The sequence below is a fragment of the Lepus europaeus genome, chromosome 9 (assembly GCF_033115175.1).
Source record: "Lepus europaeus isolate LE1 chromosome 9, mLepTim1.pri, whole genome shotgun sequence".
NCBI classification, from domain to species: domain Eukaryota; kingdom Metazoa; phylum Chordata; class Mammalia; order Lagomorpha; family Leporidae; genus Lepus; species Lepus europaeus.
In genome coordinates this window covers 107,112,849-107,134,795 of record NC_084835.1, presented here as the reverse complement: position 1 = coordinate 107,134,795, position 21,947 = coordinate 107,112,849, and the positions used below count along the sequence as shown (strand labels likewise).

General features: G+C 47.5%; 1 protein-coding gene across 1 annotated transcript in view; it reads left to right on the top strand.

Moving 5' to 3' along the window:
• Positions 1-3,735: 3,735 nt before the first annotated feature.
• CCBE1 (collagen and calcium binding EGF domains 1) overlaps positions 3,736-21,947 on the top strand; it is a 244,664-nt gene continuing 226,452 nt past the window's right edge. The window contains exons 1-2 of the mRNA XM_062201757.1: positions 3,736-3,869; positions 4,217-4,297. Of these exons, the coding sequence (XP_062057741.1) occupies positions 3,736-3,869; positions 4,217-4,297 (215 nt within the window). The remainder of the gene's footprint in view (positions 3,870-4,216; positions 4,298-21,947) is intronic.

Genomic DNA, 21,947 nt, shown 5'->3' with positions numbered 1-21,947 from the left:
CCTCCCAGGTCTCTCCTGTGAGTGGCAGGGGCCCAAACACTGGGGCCATCTTCCACTGCCTTCCCAGGCTCACCGCAGGCAGCTGGATTAGAAGCAGAGCAGCTGGGTCTGGGAATCAGCACTCATACGGATGCTGGGGTGTAGGTGGTGGCTTAACCCATCACACCGTAATGCCAGCCCTACCCAGGCTTTGACATTATTCAACCTTGATTTCTCTGTTACCCTCATTGTTTATTTAATTTTTCCCAATACTGTTATAAAATAGTGTATTTTTTGTCAGCCTCCACAAATCCTTTCTATGAGGAAAAATTTGAACAAACACTAGTGAAATGAAATGTCCAATATGATGGTGATGGTCTCTTCTTTACATGAATGTATTTTTAAAAATCAATTTGTCTTTTTAATACTGTTAGTTTTGTCCAAGATGTTGGGGTCACTCAAGACTGGTCTTGGAAAGTTACACTCTGCCCTGTGGCCGAGTTCTCCCCCCACTTTTTTTTCTTCCTTTCGCCTTCGTTCCGTATGCGGACCTCTCTGTATTCTGGGTCTGTCTCCCCGGCGGCCCCTGGCGGCACCGGCGATAACGCTGGCCCATGCCTGCTCCAGCAGAGAAGCTAACCCAGAGCACGGTCAACACTAGCTCCAGGCCCGGCCCCGGCCCCTAGGACGAGGCGAATTGTGCAACTCCCTGCTCTCTGGTTTGTTTCAGGGGAGCTGACAGATCCTCACGGAAACATTGCCAAGAGTGGTATGCTGAAAGGGAATAGTCACAGGACCTCCCCCACGGAGCGTTTACGGCCCTATCATTAATCTTTGTAACACTCCTCCGAGAGAGCCACGAGAGGAGGCGAGGTCCTGGTGCCAGCCTTTCACGGACGAGGGGGTGGGGCAGGCCTGGGGTTGTGCCTGGTCTGGGCGAGGCCGGGCGGGGAGAAATCCCAAGGCCCAAGAGGCTGCTACCGCACACAGCCTCAGTAGTGGCATCTGAGCAAATGCAAGCTTTGTTTTATGCAGGAGTGTTTAACTTTTAGATGGGGGACTCCATTTTTAGCCACACATTTCTCCTTCCGACTGGCTGGGCTCTTCCGCCCAGCCCCCAGCACCCAACACTAGGTGTTGTGCTGGCCCTGGCTGCCGTGGGTTGACATCCAGGCCTGCAGGCATGGGGTTTTCAGAAGTCTCAGCCTCACAGACACGCTCTGACCACCAGTCTCGGATTTCCCCCACTGGCAAACCTGGGCTGTTTGCTGGGACCCCGCTCCTTCTCCAACCCCTCATTCTCACAGGTGCTCGGCGTAGTCACTAAAAATGAGACAGTGGCCAGGTGGACGCTGAGGCCAGACTCGCACAGCTGTGCACCATGGACGCGCATGCTCTTTAACATTCTTCAGCCGGATGGTTTCCCCCACACGTGTGGCTTGGTGGCGAGGTAAGGACACTGATGAGGAAAATCCTACCCTGGGCTTCTTGTCTGTAGAAGGAACACCTGCAATGGAACAGTAGAAAACAACAATTGGGAAAGATGAGAACAAAAGGTAGCAGGTTAGCAAGAGAGAGCAATCTGTAAGAAAACTGGAACCTCTTCTAGGGTGAGTCATTTCTTCCAGGATGCAGAACAAACACTGATGGCACAATCTAAAGTGACAGGGTTTTCGGAAGCACCGGGATGGGTTTATTTGTCACGTGCTTAGGGAAGTCTCTCTAGGAATCCAGACAACTGCTGTGAAATAGATTCCTAGTTATTAAGAAAGTGAACAGCGCTAGAAAGTTAAAAATTTACAATTCTGTGCAATAATTTATTTAAAAAGTAATAGCGGCTAATGTCTATTGAGCTCTGAAATATTTCAAAAGGGCATGGAAAATTTCTTAAAATTTCTCAAAAATTCATGGAAAATATTCTCAAAATAGCCAGTAAAGAGGATTCTGAATGTTCCCAACACAAAGAAATGGTAAATAGTTGAAGTGATGGCTATGCTAATTAATTTAATCATTATCCATTGTATACATGCATTAAAATATCACACCTTACCCCATAAATACATTTATTACATGTCAATTATGCATAAAACATATATTCCATTAAAAAGTTCGTGGAAAATGGAATTAAATGAACAGTTTATTTCAGGGCAAAAGATTGATATCCATGCAGATTTTTCATAACCTGCCATCTCATTATACACCACTCCACGAACTTTTTGAAGACTCCAGGTATGTACCAAACACTGTGTAAAATACTTTCTGTGTATTATTTCTTCTAATACCCATAAAAGGTAAGAGGACGCTATCCCCATTTTATAGATGAGAAAACCAAGGTTAAGTACCTTGCCTACGTCTCTCACGGAGGGAGCCACAGGACCTGGCTTTGACTCTGACCCCAGGATGGTTAATTTCAAGTTTTGCCAGGTTCTGAAGTGTCCCCTCAATCACTTGAAAGTGTACTTGTGCTGGGTTAGCCGGCCGAGCCATATTTTAAAATCCAGCCTCTCTCAGGGTCTTTCCTCTCTGGAAAGGGTGGAGAAAACAAAACAAAACAAAACTAAGGTTCAAGGGATTTTGTGGGAATCGCATGAAATTGTGGACATGGCAAAGCTGCGGGCACCGTGGGGCATTCCACAGAGAAACGAGGGTCTCATTGCTACTGTAACCATCAATGTGTGTGTGATAATGGCGTGAATTCCCTGTCGACCGGGATCTTCTGTACGTCCGAACACCTGCCTACCTGGCCCATGTGCACAGCAGGAACTGTGGACGCGCTACCATTCCCGCTCCTCGTCCTGAGAGGCGCAGGCCCCCGGCACACGTGAAGGCTGTGAAACCTCGCACCTGCGCATGTCCTGGCCGCGCCCAGACGCGCCCAGAAAACGCCAGGCTGCGGTGCGGGCGCAAAGCACCGCAACAGCACTCACCTGAGCCGCCAGACGTGCCGCCCACGCACCCCAGGTCCGCACGCGGGCGGCAGGCGGCCAGCCCCTGGCCGGAGCGCCCCAGGTGTCCCGCCTCACGGGCTCGGACGCGCTTTAAAAGCCGCGCAAGGGCTACGCAGATCTCGCGGGAGCGGCGCGGTTCACCTGGCGCTGGCAGACCCGAGCGCTTGCCGGGACTGGGAACCCTAACGTGGGACCCCCGCCGGGGCCTCGCGACGTCTGCCCCCGACTTAAGCCAAGACTGGGGCGCTGAGAAGCCACGAACGCGTCCTCGAGCGGCAAAGGCAAGCGACGGCCTGTCCGCGGGCCTCGGAAACGCCTGACGCGCGGAAGGAGGTGTGTTAACCCCTCTCCGCCGCGCTTCCAGGGCCGGGAGGCGGCTCCTCCTCCTCATCGTCGTGGTGAGACCCTGGTGCAGGATGCAAGCCGCTGCCTGCTGTCCCCACCCTGCGCGCCTCTCCCGGAGGAGGAGGAAGAGGGAGGAGGCGAGGCGGGCGCAGCCCCAAGCTGCGTGCAGCCAGCCTGTCCCCTCGGCGAGAGCGCCCCGACCACACGGCCCGGGCCCAGACCCAGACCCAGGCTCCCATTTTGCTTGCCTCTGCTGAGTGTGCACCCAGCACCCTAAATCCCGGCTTAACCGCCGGCCCTACACGCACAGCGCTCCGAGCCGCTGCGCCCCGGTGCAGGTGGCGCAAACGCCCCTGCCCTCCGCCGCCCCCTGCCGGGCAGCGAGAAAGACGGCGGCCGCGGAGCCGCGGTGCGCAGCTCGGGGAGAGCTCTCCTGTGCCGGGAAGAAGCCGGCAGCGTCCCCATGGTGCCGCCGCCTCCTCCGTGCCGGGGAGCAACGGCCAGGGGGCAGCTGGGCAGGAGTCTGGGGCCGCTGCTGCTGCTCCTGGCGCTGGGACACGCGTGGACCTACCGGGAGGAGCCCGGGGACGGCGACAGGTAAGCGCGGCCAGCCCAACCTGGTCCGCCGCCGCCAGCCACACGCCCCCGCTCTCCGAGCCCCCGGCCCGGTGCTCGGCGCTGCCGGGCCACGTTTAGCCCCTCCTCCGGGTAACGGCGTCCCCGCCGTCAGCCCGGCTCGCCCACCCGTGGGTCGGGCGCCTTAGCCGCGGGCCGTGCCCACGAGCCTCGCCCTCGCAGCTTCTCCTTCCTGCTGGGGCTGGGTGCGCCGCCGGGACCCTCGCCTGCCTCGCGGAGGGCCTCGGGGACCGGCTCCTGCCCCGCGCGCGCGCGCGCGCTTCCCTGCGCTCTGGGCCACTGACTCTTGTTCTCCAACTGTTTCCCAGGGAAATCTGCGCGGAGAACAAGATCGCCACGACCAAGTACCCGTGTCTGAAGCCTTCGGGCGAGCTCACCACGTGTTTCAGGTAAGCCCCGGCTGGCTGGAGACTCGCGGGGACGGGGCACGCGTGCCCGCCGGCCACGCTGGCTGAGCGCTACCCGGTGCAAACGTGTGCGCGTTCCGGGGGCTAGGGTAGCGTCCGGTAGCCGGGTTTGCGTGTGGATCGTTTACCGCTCGCTGGAAGACTTGTCGGACAAGGTGGGAGGGGGAGACGTTGCCGGGTCACGCAGGGGGTAGACTGGGTTCGGTGTGAGCAGTGGGGCCTGGGGAAGTTGAGTGGCTACTTATGCGTCTGGGTTCTGTTTTGAAAATCCAGCTAAGGAGGGAGAAGTGGCGCTTGGCTGTCCCTGACCTGTGGGGACACAGTGTGTCATCGCCGCCTCCGGTGGGGGTGTGTGTGTGATAGGGTTGTGTTAAGAGGAAAACGTGAAAATTCGAGACACAAAAAGGCGCGGTCGTCTGGAGATCCCGGCTGGTGATCCACCTGGGTGCTCCTTGAAGGAAGCCCGGATGGAGCCGGGGCGCCTGTAGTTCTGAAAACATCCCCAGGGGGGCTCTTATCTCCAGCAAGAGATAAGCCCAGAAGCCTGCTGAACCCGGAAGGAGGGAGCCGTGTCCGGCTTGCAGCCTCTTCGGAGGTGGGGGCTGACACGGTTCTCTCATCGCTGAGTTCTTGGCTTTGGTTCCAGTGCGTTCACTTGGGTGGAGAAGGCACATTAAGCATTAAATGCTTCATTAAGCATTTTAAAAAGCAGGGTGCAAGGTGCCAGGATTGGGGGCCCGTGCCACCCTGAGGGCCGTGCACTTTGCTCAGCACTGGGTGTTACAGGGTAACAGTGCTTACTGTTTGCTGTAATTGATGAATCGGCCAATGCTGTGGGCTACAAGAAAGCTTAGTGCTCTTAGGCGAGCGGTTCCAGGACTGGTTGGTTCACTACCCTGAGTTAGGTCACATACTTGGGCTTTTAAATAGGCCCTTAGTGATGAATGACAAACACTGAGTCAGCAGTCACGCCTTTGGCTTGGGAGAGGCTGCCTTTCGGCACCCATGGGTGAGCTCTGAGCAGAACAGGAGTTTAGTAGCGGAGGAGGAAGGAGTACATCCAACTGGCAGGTGAGGATGAAGGAAGTACAGTGGGGGAGCAAGGTCACCCAGCTGGTGAAGTGACCTGGGAGCACTGGCTGGAGGGCTGTCTGCCTGGTTCCAGGTGTGTGTTACCCATATGACCCTGGCATTTTTTTTTTTAAAACTTATTCATTTACTTAAGAGGCAGAAGGAGAGACAGAGGTCTTCCATCCTCCTAGTTCACTACCCAAAGGGCTGCAAGGGGGCAGAGCTGGACCCATCTGAAGCCAGGAGCTGCTTGGTATCCCAGGTACAGGAGTCCAAGCACTTGAACCATCTGTTTTCCCAGGCCATAAGCAGAGAGCTGGACTGAAAGTGGAGCAGCTGAGACTTGAGCCAGTGCCCATGAGGGATGCCAGTGCCACAGGCAGATGCTCAACCTATGCCAGGGCGCTGGCTCCTACCATGGTATTTCTTACTACAAGTTGTTTTCCTGTCAACATGGTATCCAGCCTCTAATTCAGTTTGCAAAATGTCCAAGATGGTTTCCGCCAGCCCATTTAGACACATCTTGGAGGAGCCCGGAGCTTGCTCTCACCAGGTGAGCCGTCGGCTGGTCCACCTGTTATCCTAGAACAGAACAGCCAGCTCTCCAGGAAAGCAGACCCTTCAAGAGTTACTCTTGGTTCAACTGCAAGTAACACAGCCGCTCTGCTGGGGAATGTTCTGTGATGTTCTGTGTCCTGGTGGAATCCCACTTTGCACTGGGTACCTTTTGATGGACACGTCTCAGCACAAGGGAAATAACTCGAAGCTGCTTCTGAGCTGGATAAAAGTGAGCTTTTAAACTCTTTTGTAAGCAATACCGATGGTAGGCTTCCTTCTAAAATGGGTTTAGTAGATGGGAGTAGCATCTGTCGTTACACCAAAAAGTGGGTGCTGAAGTGACTTGGAGGAGGAAAGGAAGTGGATTTGGACACCCCCACCCTGTCTTCTGTTTTGTGTGACTTCATCTGAGCACCTTTCTGCTTCTAGGTTTTTGTATTAGATATTAAATGGTAACTTGAGGATTTACCACGTGATCACTGTTACAGATGTCAGACAGCTCTTGAGATGTTAAGTGTGTCACCGCGGGGGTGGTAGGAGGGAGCCAAAGCTCTGACGCATTAAGTGATATGCCCCAGGTCACCAGGCTGCTGTGTGTCAGAGCCAAGGCTCAAACCTAGGCTTCTCCATCTGCGGAAGCCTGGGCCACTGCGTCATCCGAGAGGTGCCTACAGGTCGGGCTGAATGCTCTAGGTCTGCTAGTCTAAGGAAGACGGCACTCGCATGGTCACAAACCTCAGATGGTTGGCTGGAAACCACCAACAGCTCCCGCATCCACGGTGGTCTTTCTGAATAACCATTACTTCTCAGGGCGGAGACGCTGACTTTGTATCAGATTGGTTCACACGTGTTAGTGTTCTGTTCTGGAAGGTTTTTTTGGTCTCGATACCAGGGAAAGTGTCTCTCTAGACTGTTCCCCATGCTGTGCCTCATACCCAAAGTTTAACCAACAGTACCTGCATGAATGCAATGACAGTTTGAGGAGTTTAAACAGAATGTATTTGCTCAACACTCTAATCTGACGTAGGGATACTCTTAGCAGCAGTAAGTGTATCAGAGTTGAGGTGTGACTTTTTTATGAATTCTGGACTGATTGCAATCAAACCAAGCATCTGAAGTAATTATGCTATGAAGTATTATGGCTTTGAAAGTTGTCCTTTCTAGTTTCTCAAACCATGTGGTTGGCACAAAAGGTTAGTTTACTTTTCTATTGGGGTTTCCGTAATGACAGGCTTTCTTCAAGAATCTTTGAGACTGGCATTGTGTGGCAGGTTAAGCTGCCATCTGTGGCACCAGCATCCCATATGGGTGCCTGTTTGAATCCCAGCTGCTCCACTTTTGATCCAGCTCCCTGGTAACGTGCCCGGGAAAACAGAAGATGGCCCAAGTGCTTGGGCCCCTGCACCCACACGGGGGACCCAGAAGAAGCTCCTGGCTTCGGATTGGCCCAGCTCCAGCAGTTGCAGCCATTTGGGGAGTGAACCAGCAGATGGAATCGGGTGTACTCTTCCCTCTCTTCCCCCTCTCCCTTTCAAATAAAAATCTTTTAAAAAATCCTTGTTAGAGAAAGATGGATAAAATCCATTTGAGTGAAGCTGTGGCCAAAAAAGGCCCTAATTTTATTAGGCATATATTCTGAGCTAATAACAGTGCTAGAAAACTTTGAGAATAAGATAGTCTCGGGGCTCAGATTTGGTTTTAGACCAAGGCCTTTGAAATTGGCAATGACTGAGTTCAAAGTCACGAAGTTGGTGCTACAGTATCACTGATGGGGAAGACATAAGCAACTAGAAGTGACTTCTTGGGCAAGAGAAGGCGTTCCCTTGTTCAGTGTGGCTCTAACACAGGGCCTGAATTATATTGGCTGTGATGTCAGGCTTTTGCTCGTGAACCTCCCGGTGGAGGCTGAGTGGTATTGATGCCCCCACCAGCTAAGCTGTGCCCAGGTCCTGGCAGCTGTTCAGTCTGTGGCCATTCTTAGGATGGTTCATGTTGTCATGGGAAAAGTGACATGGGGTTGCAAGAACTCGCTTCTCTTTGAGATAATGCCGTGGTGTTACTGAATTCTGTGAGTGTGGAAGTTAGCATGATAATTCTGCAAGCACGTTTATTGGGACCTAGTAGAGCAAGAAGGTGGCTTCATTATAGCACCACTACCGTGGTGATACCTCTGATTCATGTGAAGAAAGAATGTGGGTGGCACTGCTCTTTGGGGGTCCCTGCATGCCCCCAGGGGTTTGTGGTCATGGTGAATACAATAACAGAGGCTCACTGTGGCTGTTTCAACCCCACCTCTACTACTAACTTCTTTGACCTGGAATGGTTTCTAAATCTCCATGTCTTAATTTTCTCCTTTGTTAAGATAAGCCTCATGTTAGCATGAGGATAAAGGGCATTACCACAGAAAAGTTTGAGACGCCTAAGAAGTGCTGAGTGGCTGCCATTGACCTCACTGCATCTGGCTAATTGTGTTGAATGTGTGTAGCAGGTGCTCAATGAACATTTGGATTTATTTCCTGAGCTTTGCAGCAGATACTCTTGAAAGACCAAGTTTAAGCCACAGCCATAAATGCCAAGGGTATTAATACCAGTCCACAGTACTTGTTTCTAGGTGGCTTTCCAAGTGCAGTGTACCCAGAAATCTAGTGCCTTGGGAAAATTACTACCTTTGCTTCCTGCCTTGCTCAGCTTCCCAAGTAAGTTGATCTACTTGTGATTGTAAGAGCAGGTGGAAGGCATAGCCTATTAGATGTTGAAGTTGTCCATTTTATGGACCACCAGAAAGGCCTTCTCTCTGCCTGTCGTCATGAAGGGTCTTACTGGTAGAACCAAGACTCTAAATCAGACCCTTGACTGCATTCTGGAACCATCCCTCTTTGCTGCCTCTGTCCTTGGCCAGCATAGCGGAGGACACAGCATGGGAGCAGCTCCGTGAATCATCATGGGCTCATTCACAGCATGGGGTTCCCCTTTTGAAGAGCGTTATTTACAAGCATGCATACCCTGTCATTAGAGAGGAGAGGAGATGGTACAGAAGTTGCAAAGGAGAGCCTTGAATTGCCCAGGTTCTGATGGCAGCCTCCGGTCCTACATAGGCTCCATCTGGCCCTGGACTGTCGCCCTGCTGAAGGCGTGGGCCAGCTGTCCTCTTACGATGTGTCTTTCTGAGCTTGCTCCATGTCTGGGTGGAGTTGTTGTTTTATGTATATTTGTGGCATAACCAAGCAAGCGTGTTACTACTGAAAATGAGATTTGAATAAAAATCTAGCCTTTTGGGAGTCTTGTTGCTGTATAAGCTGAGACAGGAAGGCTCTTGTAGAAACCAGAGATTCGCTGTACCTCTGCCATTCTACCCTTGTTTTCATAGGTTCCTAGCTAGACCAGCTTGACTTTTTACTAGCAGGTGCTGGATTCTAGCAGCCATCCCTAACTTGGTGAACTTGGTCATTTACACAACACCTACAGAGGATGTGTGCATCCCTGCAGCCCCCAGTTTGAAAGCGGGCCCCTCCCTCCCACAAAAACGTGCTAGCAAAGGAGGGAAGGCAGAGCTGGCCAGGGCTAGGCTCTGTATCTGTTTTCACAGAGAAACAATACAAAGTGGTTGGGAGCAGTGGAATTGTGCACCAAAGGCTGTGCTTTCACTGTGCATCCTTTGAGATTGGATCCAGTGCTATTGTTGCTCCCTGACTTCCGATGGTTCATTTCACTTCATCTTTTCTAAACAACCGGAAAAACCAAATGAGCTCGCTCTTGGTACTGTTTTCTCCAGAGAAGGCTTGCATTTCACTGATCTTTCATGTCCATGCTGTTCAGCTTCCTAAAACCTGGCCCCGTGCACAGCAGGACCTGGGCTGCCTGCCTTTGAGGCACGGCTGAGGATCTGGAGACCAGAGATTGCATTCTGTTCCTGTTTACTCGTTTATCTCCCAAATAAAAGCAATCAATAGCTGTACTACCTGTTCTGCAAGCAAGGTCCTTATCTCTATGAAGCTGTTTGATTTTCAGTGCCTTACAACTGTCACTCAGCAATTGCCAAGTGCTTCTCATTCACCAAGGTTCCAGGCGTTTAGAATATCTGAATAAAGCAGAACAACACAAATATAAAAAGCTCTGTCCTCATGGAATTCGTGGATTCTAACTTATCTTTCAGTGAAGGAATTTTGAATCAACGATGTCCTTTGGGACATGTTCAAGATATTTCTGGCAGACAGCTGATGAATGACACACTTTGGGGGCAGATCTGGAAATGTCCTGTGGCCCAGCTGTATCTTTTCAGCAAAAGAAACCCCGCTGCTCCAAGCAGGGACATGAAAACCCAAGGAGAGTGGTAACCAGTGCTCTTTCTACCCTGGCACTAACAAGAATTTAGCACGTGCCACCAGTTTCTTCCGAGTATTACTGGCATGTGGGAGCACTGTGGAGAGGGGCTAATTCCCTTGCCCTGTGACCGAGGTTGACGGCAGCACCAGAATTGGCCCACTAGGGATAAATAGGTCCAGCCCAGCCCACCTCCTCTGAGACTAGTCTCGCGGTTGCTGATAGTGGCTTTAAACAGGGTCTCAGAAGAAGCCATGCTCCTCGGACAGTGCTTAGTTTCTCTAGTAATGCGTGACACATCTGTCACAAGTGTGTGTAAACCTTTTGGGGGCAATTCGTTCCCCTCTGAGGCACCTGTTGCAGGTGGATGGTCGTTACAGTGTTGACACGTTTGATTCCCGTTGAGTTCACTGGTATCGTCATATCCTCAAGGTGTGACCCACACGTGGCAAGACATGTGTGAGGGAGTTTGGGTGAATGTATGTGCTGCCGCCTTCTGTAACAGAACAGGAACTGGATCGTTAACAATTTATGACTTCAGAAACTTGGACCGGAACTGTTCTTGGCGATCTCTCTCGCCTATCCTTGGCCCTGCCGCCTGTGGGATTTTCTGCTGGACCCACTTGGAGTGAGGCTTCCTGTCCATGGTCATTTGAGAACGGCAGGGGCAGCTGTCGGACCTGGTGATGTTCAGCAGGAAGCTGTGAGTACAGAGCACTGAAGGAGACAGGGTCCTCTCTGCACCGGGCAGGACCTAGCTCTGGGAGTTTGGCTGAGAGATTGATAAACTAGGTCCATAGCCTGTTTTTGTCCTACTGGTTGTCTGAGCATTGGCTTGACATTCTTAAGTTAAAAACACACGACAGAGTTCCCCAAACCCCAGATGTTTACTACGTGGTTTATTGGAGGAGTTGAGGTCCTTGAGAGCTGTTGCAGTCTGAGGATCTGGGGTGGGATTTTTCATCTGTGTTAACACTTGGTCCACATGTCTGAGACTGACCTCGAGGAGGTGACGTTAGGGCCACTTACATAGTCGACTTTGCAGGGTCACTTAGGCACGGTGTTGCCCTATTTCGTTGGATTTGTATCTGCTGGCTGAGCACCTTCAGCGGTGACTTGGCATCTTGGTCTCCAGGAATCGCTCACCATCCCTGTAGAACAGTGTAACTCGTCAGGGTGTGAACGAGGCTGATTCTGTTGCAGACACGGGAGCTGTGAATTCTGCCTTCCTACGTGTCACCCTGACAAGCCTTTCTGTGCTGTAGAAAAAGTATTGAGTTTCCTTGCCTGATTCTGTACCCACTTTGTCATCTTGTTTGTTGATGATCACTAAAAGCTACCCCTCCATTTATTTTAACAGGCTGGTTTTGAATGTGGGTAGCAGGAAACGCTTCCCTTTCAAAAAATCAAGTGGTAGTGTATGTTTTGAAGAACACACATCTAGAAACAGCTGATCTCAATGAATATTTTTCCATACATAGCTGGAAAGTACTACTATACAGTTAAACTACATATACTGTGATGAGGCTATGTGAAGAAATTAATGGAGAGATGGACTTAAAACACTTCTGGTACAAAACAACTTAATCCACACATAATTTTTTATAAGAAACAATTCCATGAACGTTTGGGGACCTTGATGTATCACTGGATGTTTAAACTTAAATTTAGGTTCTGCTTTTCCCCATGCCAAGTGCTGTGTTCCAAACAGCTCATGATGCCTAAACAGTGACGACTTCTGGCAAGACGTACATAATGAAAGCCGTGCTCTGAGTAGGGAGAGGCAGGAGTTGATGAGGGGAGTTTGATGGAAGGTGCTGGAATTCATTCAGTACACTCGGACAGTTGAGGAATGCTGTGTGGTAGAGCAAAGAAAACCAAGCACACAGACTTGACCAAGTGTAGAAGGGCCCGGTGGAGGTGGGAGACAGGTTTGTAACCTTGGTAGTGACCACTTCTGCTTACTGTACCTTGTTGGTTAGGGTGAAGGCAGACCCCAGGCAGTAGACTTGTTTCCAGCTCAACCTCTTTGCAGGTGGCTTTTTTTCCAGTTGTGGCCTCTCTGCTGCCGCTTGTCATTGCTCCTGGTGTAAAGGGTTCTTCCTTCATTTTGGAGTTTGTCTCCTGAGAAGCGGCTCCCAATGTGGGAAGCTGGTTGGCTGAGCAGAGGTTGCCATTCTGGACACCCACTGAGGCTGCATGGGGCGGGGGGGGGGGGGGGGACCTGCAGGGGTGCGGGCAAAATGCAGCTTCCTTTGCAGGCAAGGTTGTCCCAAAGCAGATGCACTGGAATATCGGGCAGAATCTTAAAGGCATAAAGAAATTAGAAGGCAATGCTCATGGGCTTCTATCTCTAAGAAACTTTGAAGAATTTTTTAAACTGTAGATACAGATTTCAAAATCAATATGTAACATTTCTAGAGCTCCTACTTCGAAAAACTTGACGGAGTTCCCAACTACTGGATCACTCCCTAAATGGTCACAGCAGCTGGGAGCTGGTAACTCGGTTTGGGTCGCCCACTTACTTTGGCTGTCACTGCTGCCTACTAGGGTCTGTGCTGGCTGGAAGCTGGAGTTGGGAGACAGAGCCAGGACTCGAACCCGGGTTCCCCGATGTGGGATGTGGTTGTTCTTATAGCAACACAGCCCTCCCTGGACATTCCTCTTATGTGCCCTGGCCTACTTGGACACAGGGGAAGGGATTATATTCCATGACCCCATGCTGAAGTCTGACAATTTCAGTCCAGAACAAGCTGAGGAAGGGACAGGAGAGGGATAAGAAAGAGGAAGTGTGGAACACCAAAGCGGATCACAAGAAGCAGCTTGAAAGTGGTCAAAGCTCCGGCCACCAGAACACCACGTGCTCTCCTCCTGTGTGAGCTCCTCAGGTTGCACTCTGGGGCCTTTCCCCCCTCACCGTTGGTTGGGGTGGCTGGGTACATGTGGTGGTTACGTACAGGTGAGCGGCATGGCTGGTGTCTGGAGCCAGGCTGTGAGACTCAGGGGCCTAGGTGGTTCCTAGCCGCAGGGCTCTTCTCGGAGGCCTGCCCGTTGTGGCTACTCTGCTTTCCTGCCAGCTACACGTGAAAGGCAGTTAAGAGAAGGACTGTTGGACACAGGGCACATCCTCTGCACACTAAGCTTGGAGAAGTCCTGTCCTGATTGTCATGTCACTGCAGAGCTCCTACTTGGCCATCGGTACTACCTGCAAGGCAGTAGGTGGTGATAGGCAGACATGGCTGCACGTCAGAGTTGCCTGAAGAGCTATCCCAGCCCATCACATCGGCAACTGGAGGCAGGTGTCAGGCACCAGGAACGCTTAAAGTCCCTCACGTGATTGATGCACATAGTTAAGGCTGAAAATGGCCTTGGGCATAAGGGGTGAGCAGCTATTCTTCGTGGAGGCTGATTGTTCTGTGACTGCTAAGCCTGGGTCCCTTTCCTATCTATTGTCATTGCCGCAGGCCCCCTTCCCTTGATGGAAACTAATAGCTGAAGCCTGAGTCAATGACCCATCCCAGGCCTGGGATCTGTTAATCTTTTTTTTTATTATGAAACTTTTATTTAATGAATATAAATTTCCAAAGTACAGCTTATGGGTTACAATGGCTTCCCCCTCCCAAAACTTCCCTCCCACCCGCAACCCTCCCCTTTCCCGCTCCCTCTCCCCTTCCAATCACATCATGATTCATTTTTAATTCTCTCTATATACAAAAGATCAGTTTAGTATATATTAGGTAACGATTTCAACAGTTTGCCCCCATATAGCAACAGAAAGTGAAAAAAAATACTGTTGGAATACTAGTTATAGCATTAAATAAGAGTGTACAGCACATTAAAGGCAGAGATCCTACATAATATTTTTTAAAAACTAATTAATTTTCTATGCCATTTCCAATTTAACACCAGGGTTTTTTTTTTTTTTCATTTCCAATTATCTTTATATACAGAAGATCGATTCAGTATATAATTAGTAAAGACCTCATCAGTTTGTACCCACGCAGAAACACAAAGTGTAAAAATACTGTTTCAGTACTAGTTATAGCATCACTGCACATTAGACAACACATTAAGGACAGATCCCACATGGGATGTAAGTACACAGTGACTCCTGTTGCTGACTTAACAATTTGACACTCCTGTTCATGGCGTCAGTAATCTTCCTAGGCTCTAGTCATGAGTTGCCAGGACTATGGAAGCCTTTAGGGTTCGCTGACTTTGATCTTATTCCGATAGGGTCACAGTCAAAGTGGAAGTTCTCTCCTCCCTTCAGAGAAAGGTACCTCCTTCTTTGATGGCCCCGTTCTTTCCACTGGGATCTCACTCACAGAGATCTTTCATTTAGGTCTTCTTTTTTTCTCTTCCATGGTATCTTGGCTTTCCATGCCTTCAATACTCTCATGGGCTCTTCAGCCAGGTCCGAATGCCTTAAGGGCTGATTCTGAGGCCAGAGTGCTGTTTAGGACATCTGCCATTCTATGAGTCTGCTGTGTATCCCACTTCCCATGCTGGATCTTTCTCTCCCTTTTTGATTCTATCAGTTAGTATTAGCAGACACTTGTCTTGTTTGTGTGATCCCTTTGTTTCTTAGACCTATCCAGGCCATCGAATGTGAACTGAAATTGATCACTTGGACTAGTGAGATGGCATTGGTACATGCCACCTTGATGGGATTGTATTGGAATCCCCTGGCACATTTCTAACTCCATCATTTGGGGCAAGACTGTGCATGTCCCAATTTGTGCATCTCCTCCCTCTCTTTTTCCACTCTGAAATTTAACAGGGATCACTTTTCAGTTAAAATTTAAACACCTAAGAATAATTGTGTGTTAATTACAGAGTTCAACTGCTAGTACTAGAACAACAACAACAACAAATACTAAAAAGGATAAAGTATTACATTGTACATCTAGAGTCAGGACAAAAGCTGATCAGGTCATTGTTGCTTATAGTGTCCATTTCACTTCAACAGGTTTCCCCTTTGGTGTTCAGTTGTCGCCGATCAGGGAAAACAAATGATATTTGTCTCTTTGGGACTGGCTTAATTCACTCAGCATGATGCTTTCCAGATCCTTCCATCTTGTTGCAAATGACTGGGTTTCATTGTTACTTACTGCTGTATAGTATTCTATGGAGTACATGTCCCATAATTTCTTTATCCAGTCTACTGTTGATGGGCATTTGGGTTGGTTCCAGGTCTTAGCTATTGTGAATTGAGCTGCAATAAACATTAATGTGCAGATGGCTTTTTTATTAGCCAAATTAATTTCCTTTGGGTAAATTCCAAGGAGTGGGATGGCTGGGTTGTATGGTAGGGTTACGTTCAGGTTTCTGAGGAATCTCCAGACTGACTTCCATAGTGGCTTAACCAGTTTGCATTCCCACCAACAGTGGGTTAGTGTCCCTTTTTCCCCACATCCTCTCCAGCATCTGTTGTTGGTAGATTTCTGGATGTGAGCCATTCTCACAGGGGTGAGGTGAAACCTCACTGTGGTTTTGATTTGCATTTCTCTGATTGCTAGTGATCTTGAACATTTTTTCATGTGTCTGTTGGCCATTTGGATTTCCTCTTTTGAAAAATGTCTATTGAGGTCCTTGGCCCATCTCTTCAGTGGGTTGTTTGTTCTGTTGTTGTGGATTTTCTTGATTTCTTTGTAGATTCTGGTTATCAACCCTTTATCTGTAGTATAGTTTGCAAATATTTTTTTCCCATTCTGTCGGTTGCCTCTTCACTTTCCTGACTGTTTCTTTTGAAGTACAGAAACTTCTCAATTTGATGCGATCCCAAATGTTAATTTTGGTTTTGACTGCCTGTGCTTCTGGGGTCTTTTCCAAGAAGTCTTTGCCTGTACCTGTATCTTGCAGGGTTTCTCCAATGCTCTCTAATAATTTGATGGTTTTGGGTCGTAGATTTAAGTCTTTAATCCACGTTGAGTGAATTTTTGTGTAAGGTGAAAGGTATGGGTCTTGCTTCAAGCTTCTGCACATGGAGATCCAGTTTTCCCAGCACCATTTATTGAATAGGCTGTCCTTATTCCAGGGATTAGTTTTGGATCTTTGATCAAATATAAGTTGGCTGTAGATGTTTGGATTGACTTCTGGTGTTTCTATTCTGTTCCATTGGTCTATCCATCTGTTTCTGTACCAGTACCGTGCTGTTTTGATAACAACTGCCCTGTAGTATGCCCTGAAATCTGGTATTGTGATGCCTCCGGCTTTGTTTTTGTTGTACAAGATTGCTTTGGCTATTCGAGGTCTTCTGTGTCTCCATATGAATTTCAGCATTATTTTTTCCAGATCTGAGAAGAATGTCTTTGGTATCTTGATTGGTATTGCATTGAATCTGTAAATTGCTTTTGGGAGAATAGACATTTTGATGATATTGATTCTTCCAATCCATGAGCATGGAAGATTTCTCCATTTTTTGGTATCCTCTTCTATTTCTTTCTTTAAGGTTTTGTAGTTTTCATCGTAGAGATCTTTAACGTCCTTGGTTAAGTTTATTCCAAGGTATTTGTTTTTGTAGCTATTGTGAATGGGATTGATCTTAGAAGTTCTTCCTCAGCCGTGGCATTGCCTGTGTATACAAAGGCTGTTGATTTTTGTGGATTGATTTTTATATCCTGCTACTTTGCCAAACTCTTCGATGAGTTCCAGCAGTCTCTTAGTAGAGTTCTTTGGATCCCCTAAATAAAGAATCATATCATCTGCAAAGAGGGATAGTTTGAGTTCTTCCTTCCCGATTTGTATCCCTTTAATTTCTTTTTCTTGCCTAATAGCTCTGGCTAAAACTTCCAGAACTATGTTGAATAGCAGTGGTGAGAGTGGGCATCCCTGTCTGGTACCAGATCTCAGCGGAAATGCTTCCAACTTTTCCCCATTCAATAGGATGTTGGCCGTGGGTTTTTCATATATTGCTTTGATTGTATTGAGGAATGTTCCTTCCATACCCAGTTTGCTTAGAGTTTTCATCATGAAAGGGTGTTGTATTTTATCAAATGCTTTCTCTGCGTCTATTGATAGAATCATATGGTTTTTCTTCTGCAGCCTGTTAATGTAGTGTATTACGTTGATTGTTTTGCAGACATTGAACCATCCTTGCATACCAGGGATAAATCCCACTTGGTCTGGGTGGATGATCTTTCTGATGTGTTGCATTCTATTGGCCAGAATTTTATTGAGGATTTTTGCATCTATGTTCATCAGGGATATTGGTCTGTAATTCTCTTTCAATGTTGCGTCTCTTTCTGGCTTAGGAATTAAGGTGATGCTGGCTTCATAGAAAGAATTTGGGAGGATTCCCTCTTTTTCGATTGTTCTGAATAGTTTGAGAAGAATTGGAGTTAGTTCTTCTCTAAATGTCTGGTAGAACTCAGCAGTGAATCCATCTGGCCCTGGGCTTTTCTTTGTTGGGAGGGCCTTTATTACTGTTTCAATTTCTGTGTCAGTTATGGGTCTGTTTAGGTTTTCTATGTCTTCCTGGCTCAATTTAGGTAGGTTGTATGTGTCCAAGAATCTGTCCATTTCTGATAGATTTCCCTGTTTGCTGGCATACAAGTCCTTGTAGTAATCTCTGATTCCTTTTATTTCTGTGGTGTCTGTTGTTACGTTTCCCTTTTCATCTCTGATCCTATTGATTTGCATCTTTTCTCTTCTTTTTTTAGTTAGTTGGGCCAATGGGGTGTCAATTTTGTTTATTTTTTCCAAAAACCAGCTCCTCGTTTGGCTGATTTTTTGTAATGTTTTTTTTTTTTTGGATTCAATCCTGTTGATTTCTTCTTTGACTTTAATTATTTCCCTTCTTGTACTGGGTTTGGGTTTGGTTTGCTGCAGATTTTCTAGATCCTTGAGATGACTTGAAAGCTCATCTGTTTGGTGCCTCTCCTATTTCTTGATGTAGGCACCTATTGATATAAACTTTCCTCTTAACACTGCTTTTGTTGTATCCCATAGGTTTTGGTATGTTGTGCTGTTATCCTCATTTACTTCCAGAAAATTTTTGATTTCTCTCTTAATTTCTTCTATGACCCATTGTTCATTCAGGAGCATGTTGTTCAATCTCCATGTGTTTGCACGTGCTCTGGGGATTCCCGAGTTGCTAATTTCCAATTTCATTCCTTTGTGGTCTGAGAAGCTGCATGGTATGATTCTAATTCTTTTGAATTTGCTGAGACTTGCTTTATGGCCTAGTATGTGGTCAATCCTAGAGAAGGTTCCATATACTGCTGAGAAGAATGTAAAGTCCTTAGATGTAGGATGAAATGTTCTGTAGATATCTGTTAGATCCATTTGGGCTATAGTGTCATTTAAATCTGCTGTCTCCTTGTTGATCTTCTGTCCTGTTGATCTGTCTATCTCTGAGAGTGGAGTATTGAAGTCCCCCAGTACTATTGTATTGGGGTCTAAGTCTCCCTGTAAGTCCCTTAACAAGTCTTTTAAATAAGCTGGTGCCCTGTGATTAGGTGCATATACATTGATAATTGTTATATCTTCCTGTTGAATGGATCCCTTAATCATTAAATAGTGCCCCTCTTTGTCTCTCCTGACAGTTTTTGTGGTAAAGTTTATGTTGTCCGATATTAAGATGGCTACACCCGCTCTCTTTCATTTCTGTTGGCATGGTATATCTTTTTCCAGCCTTTCACTTTAAGCCTGTATGGATCATTGTTGGAAAGATGAGTTTCTTGTAAGCAGCAAAAAGATGGGTTTTGTTCCTTAACCCAATCAGCCAATCGGTGTCTTTTAACTGGACAGTTCAAGCCATTAACATTCAATGTGACTATTGTGAAGGAGTAACTTTGCCCTGCCATTTGCCAAAGATATTTTCTAATATCTGGTTTGAGATTCTTGTGGTCTTTTGTTGTGAGGTTTCCTTCCTTTATCTTCTTTCATATTGGTGACCGTGTTTCTGTGTTTCTGTATGTAAGACATCTTTAAGCATCTTTTGCAGGGCTGGACAAGTGGCGACAAATTCTTTCAATGTCTGTTTGCTGTGAAAGGTCTTTATTTCACCTTCATTCACAAATGAGAGCTTTGCAGGATATAATATTCTGGGCTGGCAGTTTTTCTCTTAGTACCTGGGCTATATCTCGCCATTCTCTCCTGGCTTGTAGGGTTTCTGATGAGAAGTCAGCTGTAAGTCTAATTGGAGATCCTCTGAGAGTAATCTGGCGTTTCTCTCTTGCACATTTTAGGATCTTTTCTTTGTGTTTCACTGTGGTGAGTTTGATTACGACGTGTTGTGGTGAGGATCTCTTTTGATCATGTTTATTAGGGGTTCTGTGAGCTTCCTGTACTAGGATGTCTCTGTCCTTCTCCAAACCTGGGAAATTTTCTGCTAGTATCTCACTAAAAAGGCCTTCTAATCCTTTCTCCCTTTCCATGCCTTCAGGAACTCCTAGAACCCGAATGTTGGGTTTTTTAATAGTATCCTGTAGATTCCTGACAGTATTTTTTAGATTTCTGATTTCTTCTTTTCTTTGATTTGACTGTTTCCTTTCCTGTTCTCTGTCTTCTAATTCCGATATTCTCTCTTCTGCTTCACCCATTCTGTTTTTAAGGCTCTCTAATGTGTTTGCCATTTGATCTATTGAGTTCTTCATTTCATTGTGGTTTTTGGTCACTATCTCAGTTTCCTGTTCTACTATTTGTTTCATTTCATTTTGATTCCTCAGTATTTCATTTTCACGGGAGAGATTTTCTATCTTGTCCATTAAGGATTTCTGTAGTTCAAGAATTTGTTTTTGAGAACTTCTTAATGTTCTTATCATTTTTTTGAGATCTGCTTCTTGCATTTCCTCTATCTCTTCATCTTCATAATCTTGCATTGGCGTGTCTTGTTCACTTGGGGGCGTCATAGTGTCTTCCTTGCTCTTGTTACCTCGGCTTCTATGTTTGTTGTTTGGCATGTTGGAGATAATTTATGGTGTGGTTTTTTTTTTTTTTTTTTTTTTTTTTTTTTTTTTTTTTTTTTTTTTTTTGCTGTGGTGTTTTTTTTCTCGTTATACTATGCCTCTAAGTGAGCTGTCTGCTTTGTTGAATCCTTAGGGGCTGTGATGGGTGTGGCCAGAGAGCTATGCTTGATTTTTCAGGTTTAAGGCTGTGTAAAGAGTGACTCTCCCAGATTGCTCACTCACTTGCTCCTTGCTGGCTCGCTCTTTTTTTTTTTTTTTTTTGACTCAGTTGGGAGTGGAGTTGAGGGTAGTTGAAATCTGGCCTCTGTGAGTATTCGTTTGATCTACCCCTGGGACCACACAAAGAGTTTATGCAGCCCTCAATGTTTCGCTAAAGTTACTGAGTTTGGCTGCGCTTTACATATGTAAAATCGCGCTGCTCTTTGTTTTGCTTGGTGAGTGAAGGGAGAGGCCTCTGTTCCCCCGCCCCCCAATGTCTTGGGTTTCTGAGGTCTTTGTCTTACCCTCCTCGGGTTCCCGCGCTGGCGAGATTCTGTGGCTCTGGCTCCTCTCCCGCCGCTCGGCTCGTCTCGGTTGGTTTTCCATGTGGTGGGCTCCCTGTAAGTCCTCTGTTTCACATCCACTAGATCCGGAAGCGTTTCCTCTGTAGTTTTTTTCTTGAGTCTTTTCCTGAGGCTACAGTAATTCCACTTTTATGAAATTTTATTTTCCCAAGCTAAGGCGCACGTCCTCACTATCTGCCATCTTGGCTCCGGGATCTGTTAATCTTGCTTTTGGTTACCCCCTTTCTACAGAGGGCAGTCAGAGGATGGATGCAAGGTGGACCAAGCAGGGAAGGGGACAGGGTCTTGAGTTCTTAGTTTCTTAAGCTGATGCTTTCCAAATTCCATGGTGCAAATTCCACTGCTTCTCCTTGTTGACTCTCAGCAGGCATCAGGAGATAATGACCTTTGATGCCTTTAAAAGATGTTTTGCCTTGTTGCTATCCTGCATGGATTTGTCCCATGATGCAGCATGGCTCACAGCTTGCCAATGCAAGCTTTCCAGTGTCAGCCTGGGCTTCTCTTCCCTTGCAAGCCACAAGCACGCTCTTCCACATGGTGTGATGGAAAACCTGTGTGCTGGCAGAGATCCCTATCTACCAGTCCGTAGGCCTCTCTCCACCCTCCTGTCCTCTGCCCGACGAGTGAGAATCCTCGCTCACCTCTGGCAAACAAGACTTCTTGGGGGTTTGAGTTCCCTGGAAATGGCATTCTGTGGTTTGGGTGGTTATAACTCAAGTCCATGTATTGTTAAATTAGGTAGACCCCAAATATGCCTATAATGCATAGTTAGATGTAGTTGCATCCTTTGAATGGTAGAATCACAATTATGCTGACCAAGTCATAGAAGTGGAAATGATTATAAACTAAAAAGTGAAGGGCATGCAATTGTACATTATATGTAGAGGTTCTTAACTAGGGATTTCTTTGAATTTGGCAAGATGTGAAGGGGATCGTATGTGACTTGAACGTGGTGCCCTCTGACAGGATATCACAGGAGTGGATGTTTAAAGGCATGAGATGGGGGCTGGTGCTGTGGCATAGCAGGTGAGGCCACTGCCTGCAGTGCTGGCATCCCATTTGGATGCTGGTTCGAGTCGCAGCTGCTCCACTTCTGATCCTACTCTCCACTGTGGCCTAGGAAAGCAGTGGAAGATGGTCCAAGTACTTGGGCCCCTGCATCTGCGTGGAAGACCCAGGAGAAGCTCCTGGCTTTAGATCAGTGCA